The 24,809-nt window shown below is 43.6% G+C and overlaps 1 protein-coding gene across 2 annotated transcripts in view; it reads right to left on the bottom strand.

Annotated features, from left to right (window-relative positions):
• Window positions 1–5,579: 5,579 nt before the first annotated feature.
• LOC115171890 (cdc42 effector protein 4-like) overlaps window positions 5,580–24,809 on the bottom strand; it is a 32,744-nt gene continuing 13,514 nt past the window's right edge. For both annotated transcript variants that reach the window (XM_029729087.1, XM_029729086.1), the window contains one exon: window positions 5,580–8,044. In XM_029729087.1, the coding sequence (XP_029584947.1) occupies window positions 6,729–7,829 (1,101 nt within the window). In that variant the 5' untranslated portion in view covers window positions 7,830–8,044 and the 3' untranslated portion in view covers window positions 5,580–6,728. The remainder of the gene's footprint in view (window positions 8,045–24,809) is intronic.

Genomic DNA, 24,809 nt, shown 5'->3' with positions numbered 1-24,809 from the left:
CCGTAAGCATCTGCTTCAAAACACGGCAGGTGAATACAGTACGTCAGAAAGCAAACACAGCAACATGACTCTAAAACATACCAGACGGGTGGAGTAATGATGGTCAGCTTGGATTTTATTACAAAATAGAGCAGTTATTTGGGAAAGTAAGGAGAGCATGTAAACATACATTATTCATACAAAGACAAAGAATAGCAAGAGATAATTTACAGCTTCAACACAAATATATGTAGGAAATCGCAACAAAATCCTCCATTTTGCTTTCATTGCAGCCTCATGATAAACATGGGTAATTGTGAATATTTGACTGTTAGTGTTAAAGTGGAGAGAGAACTGTGAATATAGCCTCATCCAGACTGACTCAACCAGGCTTCTATGACTACACTGTAACAAATAAATTCTGTTTTTCCATTTTCTTTTCTAGGAGATAAAATGTTGAAACAATTACAGTATTTATTTCTGGCTCGACTGAAATCAGAGAGGGAGCCTTTAATATCTGATAAAAAAAGTACAATGATTAAAAGAAGCAGAGCCAGAATATTTGACCTTTAACTGGATATCTACAGTGATTAACCAATCAAGGAGGAAGGACCAGAAGTCTTTGCAGGCTCTCATAACTTTGAGCTCCATAACCAAAATTATGTGATTATATTACTGATGCTCATTGGTCAGTCTTAGGATTCGTCCAAAATGGCACCCCATTCCCTTTACAGTACACTACTTCTGGTCCCTAGTGCACTATATAGGGAATATGGTGCCATTTGGGATGAATGGACCCTGGTTATTCCCTATGGACCCTGGTAAAAAGTAGGTCACTATATAGGAAATATGGTGCGATTTGGGACATAGACTGAGTTATGACTGAGAATTAATATAGACGTCACTATTATGATACCTGGAATAACATCTGTTCACTGGCATATTCACTCACTGCTGCCCACACTAGGAAAATGAGAAATCTCACAGTGTAAAAAAGGAAGTCAGCCACCTTAATGCATCCGTGTACAGATAGATAGATACCTGTGAAGCAGTCGTCTTCTTCTTCAATAATGCTTTTCTTTCTGAAGTCAGACACACATATTTATACACAGGGGCGAATCTTTGGTTTTAGAAATGGGGGGGGGGGGGACAAACATCAATTTTTTTTTTATCCAGTCAGATAAACACTCCAAAACAGCCTACCCAACCTCTCGGAGGCGTCCGCATGGTCCTAAAGCACACCGTTGCCTCATTTGGTATCACATTCCAATGATAAAATGGGGGGGGGGGGCAAAATACAATTTCAGAATGTGAAAGTTGCGCCCCTGTTTATACACGTCTTTCATTAACACTGTGTAATTAAATACTAATTTAAACAGATATTCTCTGTCTGTATGTCCAGATACAAAGCATAATCAACATGTTACAGACCACCACACAGTTAGTGTCTGGTTTAACAGAGCAGAGCTTGCTGATGCGTCGGTGTGGTTCAACAAAACATAAGGCTATAATTACCAGCCAGGATTCTATTTAGGTGGGGAAAAAAAATTGAGAGAGATTCTACCTGAATGTCTCCAATAACACCACAAATGTTCATTTTCCATTGCAAAACATTTTGCTACGGTGTGCCCTAATGAACACTAAAAAGGTCCAGTTCAATAGTGAGACAGCTGGACCATCCTAGTGAGGTCCCTAGAGGTGAGTGAGAACAGCATCCTATATAGTGCACTATCTTGGATCCGGGCCTACAGGACCCAATGTAGGGAACAGGGTGCCATTTGGGATGCAACGGACATGTTGATGCAGCCAGGCCAGGTGCACTAGACTACTGCAGCTATGAACAGTTTCTAACTCTCTTTTTAAGTGGGGAAGGAAGGAAGTGGTTAGCTGTTATTATCAGACACTCTGTAGCCTGTTAGCTCTGACATGATTGCAGAACCTGACTAACACACACACTTGCAGAAGGATTTTCATTGCAGAGAAATATGGACAAATCATAGGCAAATGGAGTCAGAGAATTTGCATCCGAATTTCACAAAACTGATCTAACCTGATCTGCAGGTGGAGAAAGAGGAACACACACACAGACTTCTCTCTGCTCTAAACGTCCTGCTGTAACCAGTGTTTGATAATCGCCACAGGCCCTATGCTTCCATCGGTCTGCTTTACGACCCTCCTAATGCTAGTTTACCAACAGCATCAGGCTGGGAGAGTTAAGGCTAAACTCTCAATGCTAGGTAACCAGGGGAAAATCTCCTCCCGCCCATGTTATACAGTCCACTTTATTACAGGAAATGACAAGAGGTTGAGGCACAAACACCAACCGACAAATAGGTGACTTGTGTAACATGTCACTGATAATGTGAGGAAAATGCCAGAATGTGAAACAGAACTGGTGTTGATGTAACAATGAACTAACTAGATGATCTATTGTTCTGACAGTCACAATGTTGCTATAGCTGGCAGGGTCCAGTCACGATGTTGCTATAGCTGGCAGGGTCCAGTCACAATGTTGCTATAGCTGGCAGGGTCCAGTCACGATGTTGCTATAGCTGGCAGGGTCCAGTCACGATGTTGCTATAGCTGGCAGGGTCCAGTCACGATGTTGCTATAGCTGGCAGGGTCCAGTCACAATGTTGCTATAGCTGGCAGGGTCCAGTCACGATGTTGCTATAGCTGGCAGGGTCCAGTCACAATGTTGTTATAGCTAGCAGGCTCCAGTCACGATATTGCTATAGCTAGCAGGCTCCAGTCACGATATTGCTATAGCTAGCAGGCTCCAGTCACGATGTTGCTATAGCTATCAGGCTCCAGTCACGATGTTGTTATAGCTAGCAGGCTCCAGTCACGATGTTGTTATAGCTAGCAGGCTCCAGTCACAGGTAGCAGGCTCCAGTCACAATGTTATAGGTAGCAGGCTCTAGTCAAGATGCTATTGGTAGCAGGCTCTAGTCAAGATGCTATAGGTAGCAGGCTCTAGTCAAGATGCTATAGGTAGCAGGCTCTAGTCAAGATGCTATAGGTAGCAGGCTCTAGTCAAGATGCTATAGGTAGCAAGCTCTAGTCAAGATGCTATAGGTAGCAGGCTCTAGTCAAGATGCTATAGGTAGCAGGCTCGAGATGTTATACACTACTGTTCAAAAGTTGAATGGAATATCTACATAGGCGTACAGAGGCCCATTATCAGCAACCATCACTCCTGTGTTCCAATAGCACGTTGTGTTAGCTAATCCAAGTTTATCATTTTAAAAAGTCTAATTGATCATTAGAAAACCCCTTTGCAATTATGTTAGCACAGCTGAAAACTCTTGTCCTGATTAAAGAAGCAATAAAACTGGCCTTCTCTAGACTAGTTGAGTATCTGGAGCATCTGCACTTGTGGGTTCGATTACAGGCTCAAAATGGCCAGAAACAAAGGACTTTCTTCTAAAACTCGTCAGTCTATTCTTGTTCTGTGAAAGGAAGCATGGCTCTTCATGAAGGCCATGCAAGAAATTGCCAAGAAACTGAAGATCTCGTACAACGCTGTGTACTACCCCTTCACAGAACAGCGCAAACTGGCGCTAACCAGAATAGAAAGAGGAGTGGGAGGCCCCGGTGCACAACTGAGCAAGAGGACAAGCAGATTAGAGTGTCTAGTTTGAGAAACAGACGCATCACATGTCCTCAACTGGCAGCTTCATTAAATAGTACCCGCAAAACACCAGTCTCAACGTCAACAGTGAAGAGATGGGATGCTGGCCTTCTAGGCAGAGTTGCAAAGAAAACACCATATCTCAAACTGGCCAATAAAAACAAAAGATTAAGATTGGCAAAAGAACATAGACACTGGACAGAGGAAGATTGAAAAAAAATGTTATGGACAGACTAATCTAAGTTTGAGGTGTTCGGATCACAAAGAACATTTGTGACAAGCAGAAAAAATGAAAAGATACTGGAGGAGTGCTTGATGCCATCTGTCAAGCATGGTGGAGGCAATGTGATGGTCTGGGGTGTTTTGGTGGTGGTAAAGTGGGAGATTTGTTCAGGGTAAAAGGGATCTTGAAGAAGGAAGGCTTTCACTCCATTTTGCAACGCATTGCCATACCCTGTGGACGGCGCTTAATTGGAGCCAATTTTCTCCTACAACAGGACAGTGACCCTAAGCACAGCTCCAAACTATGCAAGAACTATTTAGGGAAGAAGCAGTCAGCTGGTATTCTGTCTATAATGGAGTGGCCAGCACAGTCACCTGATCTCAACCCTATTGAGCTGTTGTGGGAGCAGCTTGACCGTATGGTACTTAAGAAGTGCCCATCAAGCCAATCCAATTTGTGGTAGGTGCTTCAGGAAGCGTGGGGTTACCTCAACAAATTGACAACTAGAATGCCAAAGGTCTGCAAGGCTGTAATTGCTGCAAATGGAGGATTCTTTGACGAAAGCCAAGTTTGGACACTATTATTTCAATTAAAAATCATTATTTATAACCTTGTCAACATCTTGAATATATTTGCTATTAATTTTGCAACTAATTTCAGGTATGTCACAATGTTATAGGTAGCAGGTTCTAGTCACAATGTTGTAGGTAGCAGGCCCTAGTCACCATGTTGTAGGTAGCAGGCTCTAATAAAGATTCTCTACCAGGCTCTAGCATGGAAAAAGCCTCATCACAGCTGGTGGAGTGATACACACAACACAAGCCTTTTATTGTGACAGACAGGCAGCCAGGTCCCCATCACCGCGGTAACAGTAGCTCTCTGTTCCGGCCAGACCACTTGATAACACCAACACAGTTCCACTTAACAGGCAGAGAGGAGCACAGAACAAGAGAGGAGCTACATCATATGAAATGGCACAGATTATCAATGAAGAAAAGACTGTATTATTATGACACATGTAAGGGGAATGAATAGCACTGGACAGAGGCTTAATAAAGTCATGTTGTTTATCAAAAATGTTATTATCTTAAGTGTCTCTGCTAAATTCATGAGTTCACACACTTGGACTTCTCTTCCATGTCAGTTCTCTCAGTGTACAGACAGACAGACAGTAGCTGTAATGTGGTGTGTGTGAGGGAGGGAGAAGTTAGCAAGCTGTTCTGTATGTAACAGATGGGGGTTGTATTCATCCAGAAGGAGCCAGTGTCCTACAGACTGTTTTTCCCTTTCCCCCTGAAGCAGGATCCCAGTCCACAGATCCCAGTCCACATGACTATGTCCAGATGTTTGTATTCTCACAGGAAGGACAGAGGAAGCAGTAGCAGTTTCTTCTTCTATTTAATTCAACACGTCATCCACACTACCAGAGGAGGTGCTGTACTATAACCCTTCTATCCAGACTAGACAGAGTAGAGTTTCATCCACTGTATTAGTTTGTTGTTGTATCAACACGTCATTCACTCTACCAGAGGAGGTACTGCTACTGCACTGTGATCCATATCCACCCAGTATAGACTGTACATCTCTGTCATAATATGGGCCTTTATAGAGTAGTTTCATCCACAGAGTAATTAATTCATTCCTGTATCAACTCAACACGTCGTCCACAACATCCTGTAAGCCATCCAGTCTATACGTCTCTGTTGTGATGTTGGGCTTTATAGAGTTGACTTTATACTGTACTGAATCTATCCATCTGTACTCATCCATATCCACTCAGTATAGAATCTATCCATCTGTACTCATCCATATCCACTCAGTATAGAATCTATCCATCTGTACTCATCCATATCCACTCAGTATAGAATCTATCCATCTGTACTCATCCATATCCACTCAGTATAGAATCTATCCATCTGTACTCATCCATATCCACTCAGTATAGAATCTATCCATCTGTACTCATCCATATCCATCCAGTATTGAATCTATCCATCTGTACTCATCCATATCCACTGAGTATAGAATCTATCCATCTGTACTCATCCATATCCACTCAGTATAGAATCTATCCATCTGTACTCATCCATATCCACTCAGTATAGAATCTATCCATCTGTACTCATCCATATCCATCCAGTATTGAATCTATCCATCTGTACTCATCCATATCCACTCAGTATAGAATCTATCCATCTGTACTCATCCATATCCATCCAGTATTGAATCTATCCATCTGTACTCATCCATATCCACTGAGTATAGAATCTATCCATCTGTACTCATCCATATCCACTCAGTATAGAATCTATCCATCTGTACTCATCCATATCCATCCAGTATTGAATCTATCCATCTGTACTCATCCATATCCACCCAGTATAGAATCTATCCATCTGTACTCATCCATATCCACCCAGTATTGAATCTATCCATCTGTACTCATCCATATCCACCCAGTATAGAATCTATCCATCTGTACTCATCCATATCCACTCAGTATAGAATCTATCCATCTGTACTCATCCATATCCACTCAGTATAGAATCTATCCATCTGTACTCATCCATATCCACTCAGTATAGAATCTATCCATCTGTACTCATCCATATCCATCCAGTATTGAATCTATCCATCTGTACTCATCCATATCCATCCAGTATTGAATCTATCCATCTGTACTCATCCATATCCACCCAGTATAGAATCTATCCATCTGTACTCATCCATATTCACTCAGTATAGAATCTATCCATCTGTACTCATCCATATTCACTCAGTATAGAATCTATCCATCTGTACTCATCCATATCCACTCAGTATAGAATCTATCCATCTGTATTAATCCACACTCATCCGCTCCGTATATGGTTTGAGCGTGTACGTCTTGTTTCATACACGGATCTCATCATCCTCGTCCTCCAAGAAGGAAGAAAACTTTCCCAGCTCCTCCTCCTCCTCCTCAGGTGGGGCGCTGAAAGTGGCGCTGTCCGTATCCCCCCCGTGGAGCTGTCTGGCTCGTTTCTCCTGCTCCACGTGGGCGGAGCCAGAGGCGGAGCTGGCCACAGAACAGGTATCTAATTGGTGCTGCAGGTGTTTAGGGCGGGGCTCTGGGGTGTAGGGTGCTCCCTCGTCCTCTCCCACATCAGGTTCTACAAAGCTGGTTGGACTCACAGGTACAGGGACCGCCTCCTCCTGCAGCTGCAGTAGCTCAGCTTCCGGTTCCTCTCTTCCCTCCTCCTCTCCTCCCACCTCCCTCCCCAGGAGTAGTGTAGGAGAGGCCCGTCCCTCACTGCTCTTCCCCTCCTCGTATCCCAGATCATCATCCTCCTTCTCCATCACCCCCAGGATGTCCCCCAACATGGAGGGCCCAAGGTCGATGTGGAACGACATGACCGACACAGCGCGCTTCATCCCCCCTCCGTAGTACCCGCGGCTGGGGCTTGGCAGGTCAGTCAGCTCCCCAAAGCTCCTCTCATCCAGCTCCAGAGAGCGTGACCCAGCAGCGGCCCCATTAGACGGCCTGGTACCTCCACCTCCATCCTGCTCATTCAGTTGTTTCAGTGGGCTGGACGAGAGGCTCTTAGGCACCCTGTGTCCTCCATCAACATGGTCACCGTTTTCATCATTGAGGAAGGGGAGTGACATGGCGTTCTTCACGAAGGTGGGCGAGCCACCGGGTGGTGCTAGCGAGCAATCTCTCTGGTCCACTCTGGTGACGGACTGGGAGCGTTTGCTGCTGCGGAAGGTTCTGGATAAAAGCCCCGGGCGGGGGGAGTGGGGATGGGCCTGGGGTTCGGCCTGGTGGGGGGCCTCCCCAGAGTGGGTGGAGAGGAAAGAGGTGTCCCCGAAGGCGTCCCCGCTGCGCCCCACGTGCATGGTGTGGCGGAAGTCCCCCAGGGGAGCGCTGATCATCTCCCGGGTCAGGTCCATACGGGAGCGGCGCTGTTTGGACTGGGACGAACCAGATACCAGCTGCTTTAGGATGGGCATGGTTGCTGGTTGAGGTCACACACCTCGGACACTCACAGTCTGTCACACAGACACACACACAGTCAGTCAGTCAGTAGCCCAGAAGGACAGATCTCTCTCTTTGTAAGGAGTTCAAAGATAGAAGTGTTTGGGAAGTCTTCAAGGTAGATCCGTGTCACACTCATTGCAGTCCCCAGAAACAATAACACACGTCTTCAGTTCCAGGGTGGCTCGATCTGAAAAGAAAGAGGGGAAAACAACATTAGATATTTATGATCATGACAAGACATTGTTTCATACCATGTCATCGTATCATTGCTCTGAAACAAGAGTGGATAACAATGTGTTTTAGATAAAAACAAAACTCCGATCTGACACCCCTTTATAATGGACCAGTGGTCCAGTCCAGTCTCCTGATGCATCCCAAACACCCCTCTATAATTGACCAGTGGTCCAGTCCAGTCTCCTGATGCATCCCAAACACCCCTCTATAATTGACCAGTGGTCCAGTCCAGTCTCCTGATGCATCCCAAACACCCCTCTATAATTGACCAGTGTTACAGTCTAGAGGTCGACTGATTAAATCGGCATGTCCGATTAATTAGGGCCGATTTCAAGTTTTCCCAACAATCGTTAATCAGCGTTTTTGGATGCCGATTACATTGCACTCCACGAGGAGACTGCGTGGCAGGCTGACCACCTGTTACGTCAAAAGGACCTTGTTAAACGTATCTTATAAAAAAAACAATCTTCACATAATCACTAGTTAACTACACATGGTTGATGATATCACTAGGTTAACTAGCTTGTCCTGCGTTGCATATAATCGATGCGGTGCCTGTTAATTTATCATCGAATCACAGTCAACTTCGCTAAACGGGTGATGATTTAACAAAAGCGCATTGCCGAAAAAGCACACAATCAATGCACAAATGTACCTAACCATAAACATCAATGCCTTTCTTAAAATCAATAAACAGAAATATTTTTTTTTAAACCTGCATATTTAGTTAAGAAATTCATGTTAGCAGGCAATATTAACTAGGGAAATTGTGTCACTTCTCTTGCGTTCAGTGCAAGCAGAGTCAGGGTATATGCAGCAGTTTGGGCCGCCTGGCTCGTTGCGAACTAATTTGCCAGAATTGTACATAATTATGACATAACATTGAAGGTTGTGCAATGTAACAGCAATATTTAGACTTAGGGATGCCACCCGTTCAATAAAATACGGAACGGTTCCTTATTTCACTAAAAGAATAAACGTTTTGTTTTCGAAATGATCGTTTCCGAATTTGACCATATTATTTGTCTAGACCGAATAAGCCAAAATCTCGTATCGCTGTGAAAGGCTCGTATTTCTGTGTGTTATATTATAATTAAGTCTATGATTTGATATTTGATAGAGCAGTCTGACTGAGCGATGGTAGGCAGCAGCAGGCTTGTAAGTATTCATTCAAACTTTACTGCGTTTGCCTGCAGCTTTTAGCAATGCTTGATCCACAGCGCTGTTTATGACTTCAAGCCTATCAACTCCTGAGATTAGTATTGCCAGCCTAAAGTGCCTATTAGAACATCCAACAGTCAAAGGTATATGAAATACAAATGGTATAGAGAGAAATAGTCCTATAATAACTACAACCTAAAACTTCTTAACTGGAAATATTGAAGAACTAGGAATATTGAACCACCAGCTTTCATATGTTCTGAGCCTCCCACCAAATTGAACAGTTCATTATTTATTTGAGACTAAATAGATTTTATGTATACCATTAAGTTAAAATAAGTGTTCATTGTTCATTCAGTATTTTTGTAATTGTCATTATTGCAAATAAATAAATATATATATATATATAAATCATCTTATTAAATCCTCCAATATATCGGTATTGAAAAATCACAGTCGGTTAACCTCTAGTACAGTCTCCTGATGCATGCCAAACACCCCTTTATAATGGACCAGTGGTACAGTCCAGTCTCCTGATGCACGCCAAAAACCCCTCTATAATGTAGCAGTGGTACAGTCCAGTCTCCTGATGCACCACCAGGTGCCAGAGAGAGATCCCTCCTTGTCAGTCAGACAGACAGGAACACAAAGACAGTTAAATCAGTAATAGTGATAGCCGTGCTGCAGTGGAACAGAACCCATCCTGGAGGATAGTTTAGACTACTAACTTATTCATCTGTAGTTGAACCTTCATTTTGCAGTGAAATAACAAATGTAAACAGCAGTACATATCCCAGATTGTACCTTTAAAAGAACAGCAGTCATTATCCTATATTGTGCCTTTAACATTATTTATTGCAGTGAAATGACCAATCGAACAAGAGCCGTAACTATCTCAGATTTGATGTTTAAAAGAACGTTTCACAGCCACCACAAGATGTAAACTCACATTAAACCAATAACCGACTAAGAATTTAAGAGGCTAAAACATCTGTCTCTTTACAGGAAGCATAAGCCTTCATGGTTCAACCCTGGAATAATAACTAATACCACTCTGGCATCTAAATTTGACATGATACGTGGCCCTAACGGCACCCAATTCCTTAGATAGTGCACTACTTTAGACCAGGGCCCAGTGGCACCCTATTCCCTACATAGTGCACTACTTTAGACCAGGACCCATTGGGCTCTGCACAAAAGAAGAGTACTATTATAGGGTATATTTGGGGCACATCCATGGGTTTTTTAAAGTGCATTGAAAATGACATTGAACTGTAGGGTAGTATAGTGCCACCATGCATTGAAATTGAGGTTCAAAACCCCAGACCACAGTACTATATGAACACAGACAGGAAGGGCCAAACTGTTAAACCCTAGACCACAATATTACTGATTGAACAATATTACTGAATTACTGATTGAACTGTCTTTGTGTTCCTGTCTGTCTAACTGACAAGGAGGGATCTCTCTCTGGCACCTGGTGGTGCAGCAGGAGACTGGACTGTACCACTGCTACATTATAGAGGGGTGTTTGGGATGCATCAGGAGACTGGACTGGAAAAGCCAAAAGCCCAGAAAAGTCCTATATGAACCCAGCGAGAAAGAGCCAAACTGTTAAACCCCAGACCAGGCCTATATGAACACAGAGAAAGAGCCAAACTGTTAAACCCCAGACCACAGTGTTATATCTAGCTTAGCTGTCATAGAACGCACATCTGCACAGTTTCACATTGTACATCACTCTGTCGTTTCATGACATCTGCCACTCATTCTGACAACCCATTCATCCGTAGAGCAGCACACTGTCGTAAACCATAACAATGTACAGTACGACAAACAGCATGTCGTACCATACATCTCACACAGTCATATATGAACACAGAGAGAAAGAGCCAAACTTGCCTTTAATACTACTTAATGGTGGAAAAAGCTAAATGTTCTATTTTGACTTTGAAAATGTCCTTGTCCTCGTTGTAGACACAACAGCAGCATAATGTAGTGTAAACAGTGAAAAATAGCCTCGACCGGAGGGGGAAAACAAAACATCCCTACTTTTACTTTAAAACATGAAAAACTATCCTTGTAATCTTTATTGACACTATAGTGGTGGAACCAGTGAGAAACAGCCTTGACCGGAGGGAACAGACCAGATCAGGCTGATATAGAGGCCATGCTGCTTTTAGTGAACAGACCAGATCAGGCTGATATAGAGACCATGCTGCTTTTAGTGAACAGACCAGATCAGGCTGATATAGAGACCATGCTGCTTTTAGTGAACAGACCAGATCAGGCTGATATAGAGGCCATGCTGCTTTTAGTGAACAGACCAGATCAGGCTGATATAGAGACCATGCTGCTTTTAGTGAACAGACCAGATCAGGCTGATATAGAGACCATGCTGCTTTTAGTGAACAGACCAGATCAGGCTGATATAGAGGCCATGCTGCTTTTAGTGAACAGACCAGATCAGGCTGATATAGAGACCATGCTGCTTTTAGTGAACAGACCAGATCAGGCTGATATAGAGGCCATGCTGCTTTTAGTGAACAGACCAGATCAGGCTGATATAGAGACCATGCTGCTTTTAGTGAACAGACCAGATCAGGCTGATATAGAGACCAGGCTGCTTTTAGTGAACAGACCAGATCAGGCTGATAGAGACCAGGCTGCTTTTAGTGAACAGACCAGATCAGGCTGATATAGAGACCATGCTGCTTTTAGTGAACAGACCAGATCAGGCTGATATAGAGACCATGCTGCTTTTAGTGAACAGACCAGATCAGGCTGATATAGAGACCAGGCTGCTTTTAGTGAACAGACCAGATCAGGCTGATATAGAGACCATGCTGCTTTTAGTGAACAGACCAGATCAGGCTGATATAGAGACCATGCTGCTTTTAGTGAACAGACAGAACTATGCCCTTCAGCTAGGGAAGGCAGGTGATGCAGTAGGAGTGTGTGTGTGTGTGTTCCGAGCATTCGTCCAGGAGAGAGAGATGAGTGCTGACAGGCAGCTGACCTGACAACGCACATTACTGCATCACTGTTATGACCTGCAGTGTTCAGACCAGACTCTTCTACTGCCCTGACCTCACCCCTATAGTCACCCCCAGGCTGCAGCTAGAGTCACCCCCAGGCTGCAGCTAGAGTCACCCCCAGGCTGCAGCTAGAGTCACCCCCAGGCTGCAGCTAGAGTCACCCCCAGGCTGCAGCTAGAGTCACCCCCAGGCTGCAGCTATAGTCACCCCCAGGCTGCAGCTATAGTCACCCCCAGGCTGCAGCTATAGTCACCCCCAGGCTGCAGCTATAGTCACCCCCAGGCTGCAGCTATAGTCACCCCCAGGCTGCAGCTATAGTCACCCCCAGGCTGCAGCTATAGTCACCCCCAGGCTGCAGCTATAGTCACCCCCAGGCTGCAGCTATAGTCACCCCCAGGCTACAGCTATAGTCACCCCCAGGCTGCAGCTATAGTCACCCCCAGGCTGCAGCTATAGTCACCCCCAGGCTGCAGCTATAGTCACCCCAGGCTGCAGCTATAGTCACCCCAGGTTGCTGACCTGAAGGAGAGGAGCAGTACAATATTAAACAGGTTGGTTAATAGAAAGAGCTGCAGTGTTTCAGTGAAACATGTGAAAGTCAACCAGGAAACATAGTCACACATGAAAATGATGCAACATGCCATGCTGAAAGCCCATCCTAATAAGAGTCCCTACAAATCAATATGTACCACACACAGACCTACATACATAGTACACAAATGATTACACACTCAAATACTGCCTCAACCCATCACCCATGTGCTGACTGATCGTGATCACGCGGCTGTCTTTTCCTTTGTGTACTCCATTCAGGCTTTACTCCTCACTCCTTCCAGATCTCTCTCCTCCTAGCTCTGCTCTCATAACACATTTAGAAAGTCTCGGTTTAGGATGGGTGGGGTGGGGGCACAGATTCTGACTGCCGAGGTTTCCTGGAAGCAGGCAGCAGCCCAGCAGAGCCGTCGACCTCGTTCTCGCTCTCTCTCTGAGGCTCCACCCCTCTGCCAGTCGAAGCACAGCCTCAATCCACTTCCTGTTTATAATGCCCTCACCTGCTGTTGTCTACACAGCAACCACACTCCTGCTGCTTCTGTCTCCATGGTTACCAACCCCCCCTGCAAGGCAAGCAGACGACCGTACTTCCTGTCTGTGTGAATGTCTAAGGGCTGCAGAGGCATCAAGCCTTTGTGTGTGTGTGTGTGTGTGTGTGTGTGTGTGTGTGTGTGTACATTGCAGAGGCATCAAGTGTGTGTGCTGCAAAAGGCATCAGCCTTCAACAAAAAAGCTTTGCACGCAAGCTAACATGTCCCTCTTCCTGGTCTACACCACATGTCCCTCTTCCTGGTCTTCACCACATGTCCCTCTTCCTGGTCTTCACCACATGTCCCTCTTCCTGGTCTTCACCACATGTCCCTCTTCCTGGTCTACACCACATGTCCCTCTTCCTGGTCTACACCACATGTCCCTCTTCCTGGTCTACACCACATGTCCCTCTTCCTGGTCTACACCACATGTCCCTCTTCCTGGTCTACACCACATGTCCCTCTTCCTGGTCTACACCACATGTCCCTCTTCCTGGTCTACACCACATGTCCCTCTTCCTGGTCTACACCACATGTCCCTCTTCCTGGTCTACACCACATGTCCCTCTTCCTGGTCTACACCTACGGTTTTACATTTTGGGGAATATTCAGAGGTGGAAACTTTCCATGGGAATTAACGGGAATACATAGGAATCAACTTGAATATATGGGAATTAACAGAAATATGCAAATTAATATTAATACCATTTAAATAGATGTTTTTTGCATTGGATATATTTACCATATCATATGGAGACAAACAAACCTTTTACCTTATGAGTAGACATAGTTGCAAATGATTAAATACTTCCATAGAAATGAAAATAAAAATGATTTAGTTACGAATTGAACTTTCATTAAATTAGTTGACTCTTCACATGGGATGATTTCACTGAACAACAAAAGAAAGGGAATATTGAATGATCCCCAATGATCCATCGCATCTCCCAAAAACGTTTTCAACATACATCTGTAAAATGATGGTCTAGAAACTAAAGTTTTGGTTGTCTTCCTCTCAGGCTTCCATGTCTTCTCCCTGGACCTCCTCAATGTCCACCTCTTGAACATCAGACTCTGAGGCCTCATCTTCACTGTCACTTTCCAACCTTGTTGAGGATGGCTCGTTGTCAGGCTCAAAAAGCCTCACATTTTCCCGGATGGCCACCAATTTTTCAACCCTTGTATTGGTCAGCCTGTTGCATTCTTCGGTGTGCGTGTGTTCCCAAACAAGGACCAGCTGAGCTCTGAGGCGGCTGATGTTGGTGGGATTTGAAGGATGATGGAGGCAACAGGGGAAAGAGCCTCAGATCCACAAAGTCCCTTCCACCAGGTGGCTGATGAGATATGTTGGCACAACTGCCATATTGAACCTCCATCCCAAAGCCCTTGCTTGGAAGTGTACTTCAACAGACTACCAAGAACCTTGCCCTCATCCAGGCCAAGGTGGCGAGACACTGTAGTGATGACACCATAGGCCTTGTTGATCTCTGCACCAGACAGGATGCTCTTGCCAGCATACTTGGGGTTCAACATGTACACTGCGGCGTGTATGGGCTTCAGGCAGAAGTCTGTATTTCAGAACTGCAGTTTCCTCTGCTTGAAGCAACAGTGAAGTGGGCAGGGCAGTACGGATTTATTCTCTTACATCTGCAAGCAGAGTCTGAACATCAGACAGGATGGCATTGTCTCCCTCAATCTGTGCAATGGCTACTGCTATAGGTTTCAGGCTGTTTACCACTCTCTCCCAAAATACATCATCCAGGAGGATCCTCTTGATGGGGCTGTCCATATCAGCTGTGATATGGCCATTTCTTGGAGAGACTCCTTCCCCTACAGGAGACTGTCAAAGATGATGACAACACCACCCCAACGGGTGTTGCTGGACAGCTTCAATGTGGTGCTCTTATTCTTCTCACTTTGCTTGGTGAGGTAGATTGCTGATGAGCCTTCACATACCTAACCATTTCCTTGGCTCTCTTGTAGAGTGTATCCATTGTTTTCAGTTTCATGATGTCCTTGAGGAGCAGATTCAATGCATGAGCAGCACAGCCAATGGGTGTGCTGTGAGGGTAGGACTCCACTAAAGACCAAGCCGCCTTCATGTTCGCAGCACTGTCGGTCACCAGTGCAAATACCTTCTGTGGTCCAAGGTCATTGATGACTGCCTTCAGCTCATCTGCAATGTAGAAACCGGTGTCTGTGTTCTTGTAGAATACTGGTTGAGGGGTGGAGATGATATAGTTAATTATTCCTTGCCCACGAACATACGACCACCCATCAGAGACGATTGCAATACAGTCTACTTTCTCTATGATTTGCTTGACCTTCACTTGAACTCTGCATCCAGCAAATGAGTAGATAAAGCATGTCTGGTTGGAGGGGTGTTTTCTGGGCGAAGAACAATCAGAAATCTCTTCCAATACACACTGCCTGTGAGCATCAGATGCAGTGTGCATACACAGAACCAGTGGCATACACAGCTCGAGCAAGACATTCATCATTTCTCTGACTACGTTCCTCCATTGAGTAAAAAAAAAAAAAAATCATTTCAGGAGGACCATGAGCTGTTGCTATTGTTAAGGTGTCTGATTCATCATTTTCACCTCGAATAGAAGTAGACGGACTTTTGTAAGAGGTTGCTTGTTGCCTTGTGTATCCCACAAAAAAAGGTTCACTGTTATTTTACCTTTATTTAACTAGGCAAGTCAGTTAAGAACAAATTCTTATTTTCAATGACGACATAGGAACAGTGGGTTAACTGCCTTGTTCAGGGACAGAACGACAGTTGTTTTACCTTGTCAGCTCGGGGATTCGATCTTGCAACCTTTTGGTTACTAGTCCAATGCTCTAACCACTAGGCTACCGGCTAATTTAAGCAAAATTTGAGAAATTTACTGGAAAGCTTCCGACCCTTTGCAACCCTATCTACAACAGATGTCCTCTTCCTGATCGACGCAAGATGCCCTCTTCCTGACAGAAGTCCTTTGAGCAGTGAAAAGCCATAGCTTGCCGGTCCCTGGTTTGGAAAAGACTGAGAAACACTGCACTGATATTCACCACAAGTAATACATTTGATAAGATACCCACTTCAACTTGCTTTTCTTGGTACACACTGCACAGCATGTTAAAATCACACCGCACAGCATGTTAAAATCACACCGCACAGCATGTTCAAATCCTGACTAATATAGTGAAAGTATATCAGTAGTTCCCTGATGTCAGAGAAAACCAGAATGACACTGACTGCACATATGTTAGAAGCCAAATAACTTGATCTAATAACATCAGCCATGTTATGGAACAACATCCGTCTAGCTGTAGTGAGTAAATACAAGTCTGAGTTTCCATGACATGTGATGGGTCTGCTGATAGGCCAGTCTAAAACACACAAACACAGGGTCTACAGCGGATACATACGCAAACATGTTTGTTGTTACCCAGCATCCTCCACTGACATGTTTGTATGGAAAGAAAATGGAAGCAGGAATAATTCAAAGTATGCCAGACAAAGACAGCTGTATATTTATGAGACACTGCTTCTGGGTGGCATGATGATGATGATGATCTGACAGGAAAGCAACCAGTACATGAAAGATGTAGTAGTCCAATGGAAAGAACCCAAGAAAGCCCTACCTCTGCTCCCACAAGCCCTCCCTCTACTCCTCCCCGCAGGCTTCAAGCACACACTCTCCCTCTCTCTACTCCACACTTCAGGCCTCAAGCTTGCGCTGCTTCAGTGGCACCTGACATGGGGACCCAGGTGTTAAGCTTACTACAAGCTCTATGCAGACTGAAGATTTTTTTTGTCACAAAAAGGGTCAGCTCCTTGTAATATGCTCTGGCATTCGACTGACTTTTTTACTACGTGAACATTTTGACACGTCTATCAGGCCTTCCACAGACGTGGGGGCAGTGTCGTCTCTTGGTTACCTAATCTGAGCTATAGGCTATTCATCAAAGAAGCCAATTTTGCATTGATAACCAAATGTAATCTCAGCAAACTGTTCAAACAGTAAACAACAAGAATCCACCCTAAAAAGGTATTTGTTTAGAAGTAATAACTAGTGATTACAGGGTATGGTGAAATGGTACAACCAGCTGTAGCCAACTAACTAGCCAAGTGTTTTTTTCTTTGTGACCAAGACATGATGACGTTCTATTTTTAGGCAGCATATCAAACTGGGATAATGGTTTAGGTTACACCTGAAAGTATAACAATATTTATAAATCATTATTTCACATGGTGGTGCCGGAGAAGATGGCAGACAATTTACGTGCACCCAGCCGATTGTGTTTTTTTTGTTCTCTTATTTGAGTTGTTTGTACATAACGTTGCCGCTACCGTCTCTTATGACCGAAAATAACTTCTGGACATCAGGACTGCAATTACTCACCACAGACTGGCAGAATCCTCTTTTTCCTTTCACGACTCTGACGAGCCCGACACGAAGGATATATGCTGCTTCCTCGTGAACAGGCCCCGATCCCCGTGAAGAGGAGTAGGAGAAAGGAGGGGCCAAAGGTCCGGCTGCCGTCTGAAAATTCGCAGGCAATTGAATAAACCCCCACTTTCCTTCATTCTGCTAGCAAATGTGAAATCTTTGGACAACAAAATCAACGAGTTACGCGGAAGATTAAACTACCAACTGGACATTAAAAACTAACATCTTATGCTTCACGGAGTCGTGACTGAACGACAACATCAACATACAGCTGGCTGGATATACGCTGTACCGGCAGGATAGAACAGCAGCGTCTGGTAAGACAAGGGGCGGCGGTGGTCTATGTGTTTTTGTAAACAACAGCTGGTGCACGATATCTAAGGAAGTCTCATTGTTCGCCTGAGGTAGAGTTTCTCATGAAAAGCTGTAGACCACACTACCTATCGAGAGAGTTATCTGTATTCTTTGTAGCTGTTTACATACCACCACAGTCAGAGGCTGGCACCAAGATGGCACTGAATTAAATGTATTCCGCCATAAGCAAACAAGAAAACGCTCACCCAGAGGTGGCGCTCCTAGTAGCCGGGGACTTTAATGCAGGGAAACTTAAATCCATTTTACCAAATTTCTATCAGCATGTTAAAAGTGCAATCAGAGAAAAAATAACTCTGGACCACCTATACTCCACACAGAGATGCATACAAAGCTCTCCCTCGCCCTCCATTTAGCAAATCTGACCATAATTCTAACCTCCTGATTCCTGCTTACAAGTAAAAACTAAAGCAGGAAGCACCAGCGACTAGATCAATAAAAAAAGTGGTCAGATGAAGCAGATGCTAAGCTACAGGACTGTTTTGCTAGCACAGACTGGAATATGTTCCGGGATTCCTCTGATGGCATTGAGGAGTACACCACATCAGTCATTGGCTTCATCAATAAGTGCATCGATGACGTCCTCCCCACAGTGACCGTACATACATACTAGAGGTCGACCGATTATGATTTTTCAACGCCGTTACCGATTATTGGAGGACCAAAAAAGCCGATACCGATTAATCTGCCGATTAACCTGTTAGGGTATAGGGGGCAGTATTTTCACGGCTGGATAAAAAAATGTACCCGATTTAATCTGGTTACTAATCCTACCCAGTAACTACAATATGCATATACTTATTATATATGGATAGAAAACACCCTAAAGTTTCAAAAACTGTTTGAATGGTGTCTGTGAGTATAACAGAACTCATTTGGCAGGCAAAACCCTGAGACAGATTCTGACAGGAAGTGGATACCTGATGTGTTGAATTGACTTTAAGCCTATACCATTGAAAAACAAAGGGGCTGAGGAATATTTTGGCACTTCCTATTGCTTCCACAAGATGTCCCCAGCCTTTACAAAGTGTTTTGAGTCTTCTACAGTGAGATCTGACTGAAGAAGAGCCATGGAACGTGATGGCCCATTAGACGCCTGGCGCGCGAGTTGATGGTGGGTACTCTCATTCCGAAACGTTTTAAAAGAGAACCCAATGGTCCGCCTTGAATTTTATTCATGTTCTGGTTAAAAAAGGCCCTAATGATTTATGCGATACAACGTTTGACATGTTTGAACGAACGTAAATATATTTTTTCCGTTCTTGAAGTGAAGTGAAGTCCGGCTGGCTTAGATCATGTGCTACAACACGGAGGTTTTTGGACATAAATGATGAGCTTTTTTGAACAAAACTACATTCGTTATGGACCTGAGATTCTTTGGAAGTGACATCTGATGAAGAGAATCAAAGGTAATGGATTATTTACATAGTATTTTCGATTTTAGATCTCTCCAACATGGCGGTTAGTCTGTATCGCAATGCGTATTTTTCTGGCGCAGTGCTCAGATTATTGCAAAGTGTGAATACCCAGTAAGGTTAATTTTAAATCTGGCAAGTCCATTGCGTTCAAGAGATGTAAATCTATAATTCTTTGAATGACAATATAATATTTTACCAATGTTTTCTAATATTAATTAATTATTTTGTTGTCATGACTTGACTGCCGGTATTGGAGGGAAACGATTTCCTGAACATCAACGCCATACTAAAACGCTGTTTTTAGATATAAATATGAACTTGATAGAACTAAAAATGCATGCATTGTCTAACATAATGTCCTAGGAGTGTCATCTGATGGAGATTGTAAAAGGTTAGTGCATAATTTTAGCTGATTTTATGGTTTTGGTGACGCCTGTCTTTGAATCGACAATACACTACACACAGCTATTGTCAATGTACTCTCCTAACATAACCTAACTTTATGCTTTCCCCGTAAAACCTTTTTGAAATCGGAAAACGTGGTTAGATTAAGGAGATGTTTATCTTTCAAAGGCTGTAAGTTAGTTGTATGTTTGAGAAATTTGAATTTTGACATTTATTTGGTTTCAAATTTGCCGCTCTTGAAATGCACCTGCTGTTGATAGGGTGCGCCACGGGTGGCACGCTAACGTCCCACATAGCCCCAAGAAGTTAAAAAAATGTATTTGTAATAATGACAATTACAACAATACTGAATGAACAATTATTTTAACTTAATAGAATACATCAATAAAATCAATTTAGCCTCAAATAAATAATGAAATATGTTCAATTTGGTTTAAATAATGCAAAAACAAAGTGTTGGAGAAGAAAGTAAAAGTGCAATATGTGCCATGTAAAAAAGCTAACGTTTAAGTTCCTTGCTCAGAACATGAGAACATATGAAAGCTGGTGGTTCCTTTTAACATGAGTCTTCAATACTCCCAGGTAAGATGTTTTAGGTTGTAGTTATTATAGGACTATTTCTCTCTATACGATTTGTATTTCATATACCTTTGACTATTGGATGTTCTTATAGACACTTTAGTATTGCCAGTGTAACAGTATAACTTCCGTCCCTCTCCTCGCTCCTACCTGGGCTCGAACCAGGAACACATCGACAACAGCCACCCTCGAAGCAGCGTTACCCATGTAGAGGAAGGGAAAAAATGACTCCAAGTCTCAGAGCGAGTGACGTTTGAAACGCTATTAGCGCGCACCCGGCCAACTAGCTAGCCATTTCACATGGGTTACACCAGCTTAATCTCGGGAGTTGACAGGTTTGAAGTCATAAACAGCGCAATGCATTGCGAAGGGCTGCTGGCAAAATGCACTAAAGTGCTATTTTGAATGAATGCTTATGAGCCTGCTGCTGCCTACCATCGCTCAGTCAGACTGCTCTATCAAATCATAGACTTATCGTAATTTCCAGACTATTAAGCGCACCTGAATATAAGCCGCACCCACTGAATTTAAAAGAAATATTATTTTGAACATAAATAAGCCGCACATGTCTATAAGCCGCAGGTGCCTACCGGTACATTGAAACAAATGAACTTTACACAGGCTTTAACGAAACACGGCTTGTAAAAAAAAAAAAAAATTTGCAGTAAGCTTTAGTTGTCTTTTTGCACTTCCTCACGCTGCTGTTTCCAACGTCTTATCATCGACTCATTAAGACCAAGCTCCCGTGCAGCAGCTCTATTTCCTTTTCCAACAGCCAGATCAATCGCCTTCAACTTGAAAGCTGCATCATATGCATTTCTCCGTGTCTTTGCCATGATGAGGGTGACAAAATGACTACTGTAATCAGAATGATGGGAAGTTTGAGAGCGCTCGATTTAATCTAAACAGTAAACAAAAACGTTGTTTAACCTTAACCCGTTCGGCAATTTCATTGGTCTAATGAAAGCTTCATGCCGCCAAAACACTGAACACGTCACAGAATGTGTTTTTTTTTAGAAATAAAAATTGAAAGCGGGAAAAATCCATATATTAGGCTCGTCATTGTTTAAGCCGCATGTTTCAAAGCCTGGGAAAAGTTGCGGCTTATAGTCCGGAATTTACGGTAATTATAATATAATAACACACAGAAATACGAGCCTTAGGTCATTAATATGGTGGAATCCGGAAACTATCATCTCGAAAACAAAATGTTATTCCTGTTACATTGCACAACCTTCAGTGTTATGTCATAATTACGTAAAATTCTGGCAAATTAGTTCGCAACGAGCCAGGCGGCCCAAACTGTTGCATATACCCTGACTGCGTGCAATGAACGCAAAATGACACAATTTCACCTGGTTAATATTGCCTGGTAACCTGGATATCTTTTAGCTTAATATGCAGGTTTAAAAATATATACACTTCTGTGTATTGATTTTAAGAAAGGCATTGATGTTTATGGTTAGGTACAGTCGTGCTTTTGTTAAATCATCCCCGTTTGGCGAAGTCGGCTGTCTTTGTTAGGAAGAAATAGTCTTCACAGTTCGCAACAAGCCAGGCGGCCCAAACTGCTGCATATACCCTGACTCTGTTTGCAACAGAAGTGACATATTTTCCCTAGTTTAATTTATTTTTTGTTAGCAGGCAATATTAACTAAATATGCAGATTTAAAAATAAATAGTTGTGTATTGATTTTAAGAAAGGCATTGATGTTTATGGTTGGAGCAACGTGTACCTAAGCGAGTATATGCAACGCAGGACAGGCTAGATAAACTAGTAATGTCATCAACCATGTTTAGTTAACTAGTGATTATGATTGATTGATTGTTTCTTACAAGATAAGTTTAATGCTAGCTAGCAACTTACCTTGGCTTCTTACTGCATTCGCGTAACAGGCAGGCTCCTCGTGGAGTGCAATGTAAAGCAGGTGGTTAGAGCGTTGGACTAGTTAACAGTAAGGTGGCAAGATTGAATCCCCGAGCTGACAAGGTAAAAATCTGTCGTTCTGCCCCTGAACAAGGCATTTAACCCACCGTTCCTAGGCCGTCATTGAAAATAAGAATGTGTTCTTAACTGCCTGGCCTAGTTAAATAAAGGTTAAAAATATAAATAAATAAATAAATAAATAAAATATATATATATATATATATATTTTTTTTTAAATACAAAAATCGGCATCCAAAAATACAGATTTCCGATTGTTATGAAAACTGGAAAATCGGCCCTAATTAAAATCGGCCATTCCGATTAATCGGTCGACCTCTAATACATACCCCAACCAGAAGCCATGGATTACATGCAGCGTCCGCACTGAGCTAAAGGCTAGAGCTGCCGCCTTCAAGGAGCAGGACTCTAACCCGGAAGCTTATAAGAAATCCCGCTATGCCGTCCAACGAACCATCAAACAGGCAAAGCATCAATACAGGATTTAGATCGAATCATACTACACTGGCTCTGACACTCGTCAGATGTGGCAGGGCTTGCAAACCATTACAGACTACAAGGGGCAGTACAGTCGAGAGCTGCCCAGTGACACGAGCCTACCAGACGAGCTAAACTACTTCTATGCTCGCTTTGAGGAGAATAACACTGAAACATGCATGCTGTTCTGGAAGACTGTGTGATCACGCTCTCCGCAGCCGATGTGAATAAGACCTTTAAAACAGGTCAACATTCACAAGGCCGCAGAGCCAGACGGATTACGAGGACATGCTGACCAACTGGCAAGTGTCTTCCCTGATATTTTCAACCTCTCCCTGTCCGAGTCTGTAATACCAACATGTTTTAAGCAGACCACCATAGTGTTCTTGGGCACAGGGACTAAGGTAACCAGCCTAAACGACCCGTACCACTCAAGTCTGTAGCCATGAAGTGCCTTGAAGGGCTGGTCATGGCTCACAACACCATCATCCCAGAAACACTAGACCCACTCAAATTGGGTCTAGACCCACACCTATGTGAGAATGCTATTCATTGACTACATTTACATTTTACATTTAAGTCATTTAGCAGACGCTCTTATCCAGAGCGACTTACAAATTGGTGCATTCACCTTATGATATCCAGACTACAGCTCAGCGTTCAACACAATAGTGCCCTCAAAGCTCATCAATAAGCTAAGGACCCTGGGACTAAACACCTCCCTCTGCAACTGGATCCTGGATTTCCTGATGGGCCGCCCCCAGGTGGTAAGGGTAGGTAACATCTGCCCCGCTGATCCTCAACACAGAGGCCCCTCAGGGGTGCGTGCTCAGTCCCCTCCTGTACTCCCTGTTCACTCAATGACTGCACGGCCAGGCACGACTCCAACACCATCATTAAATATGCCGATGACACAACAGTGGTAGGCCTGATCACCGACAATGACGAGACAGCCTATAGGAAGGAGGTCAGAGACCTGGCCGTGTGGTGCCAGAATAACAACCTCTCCCTCAACGTGATCAATACAGAGGAGATGATTGTGGACTACAGGAAAAAGAGGACCGAGCACACCCCATTTGCGTCGATGGGGCTGCAGAGTTGCTGGTCATAGACTATTCTCTCTGCTACAGCACGGCAAGCGGTACCGGACTGACAAATCTAGGTCCAAATGGCTTCTAAACAGCTTCTACCCCCATGCCATAAGACTCCTGAACATCTAGTCAAATGGCTTCCCAGACTATTTGTAGTGCCCCCACCCGCTCTTTTACATCGCTGCTACTTTGTCGTCATCTCTGCATAGTCACTTTAATAACTCTACCTACATGTACATATTACCTCAAATAACCGGTGCCCCCACACATTGACTCTGTATCGGTACCCCCCTGTATATAGTCTCGCTGTTGTTATTTCACTGCTGCTCTTTAATTACTTGTTACTTTTATCTCATATACTTATCTGTATTTTTTTTAAACTGCATGTTGGTTAGGGGCTCGTAAGTAAGCATTTCACTGTAAGATCTACACCTGTTGTAGTCGGCGCATGTGACTAATACAATTTGATTTAAAAAGGCTAGCAAGCTTATGTTTTTACCCAAGCTAAAGCCAGCTAGTCAGGCTGCCTGCTAGCTTCTACTAGCAAGGGAAAGCGAATGTTTCATAAGCAAATGCCATTCTATAATAAACTTTTGCCAAAGGGTTATACACACACCCTCTGTGTGTATATAATTTGCAAAGACCAAGACCCCTCTACTTTCACTGCGGTCCCGTGTGGCTCAGTTGGTAGAGCATGGTGTTTGCAAC

Source organism: Salmo trutta, chromosome 32 (genome assembly GCF_901001165.1).
Source record: "Salmo trutta chromosome 32, fSalTru1.1, whole genome shotgun sequence".
Classification (NCBI taxonomy): Eukaryota; Metazoa; Chordata; class Actinopteri; order Salmoniformes; family Salmonidae; genus Salmo; species Salmo trutta.
The sequence above is the reverse complement of the archived record's forward strand: the minus strand, read 5'-3'. Positions and strand labels throughout refer to the sequence as shown.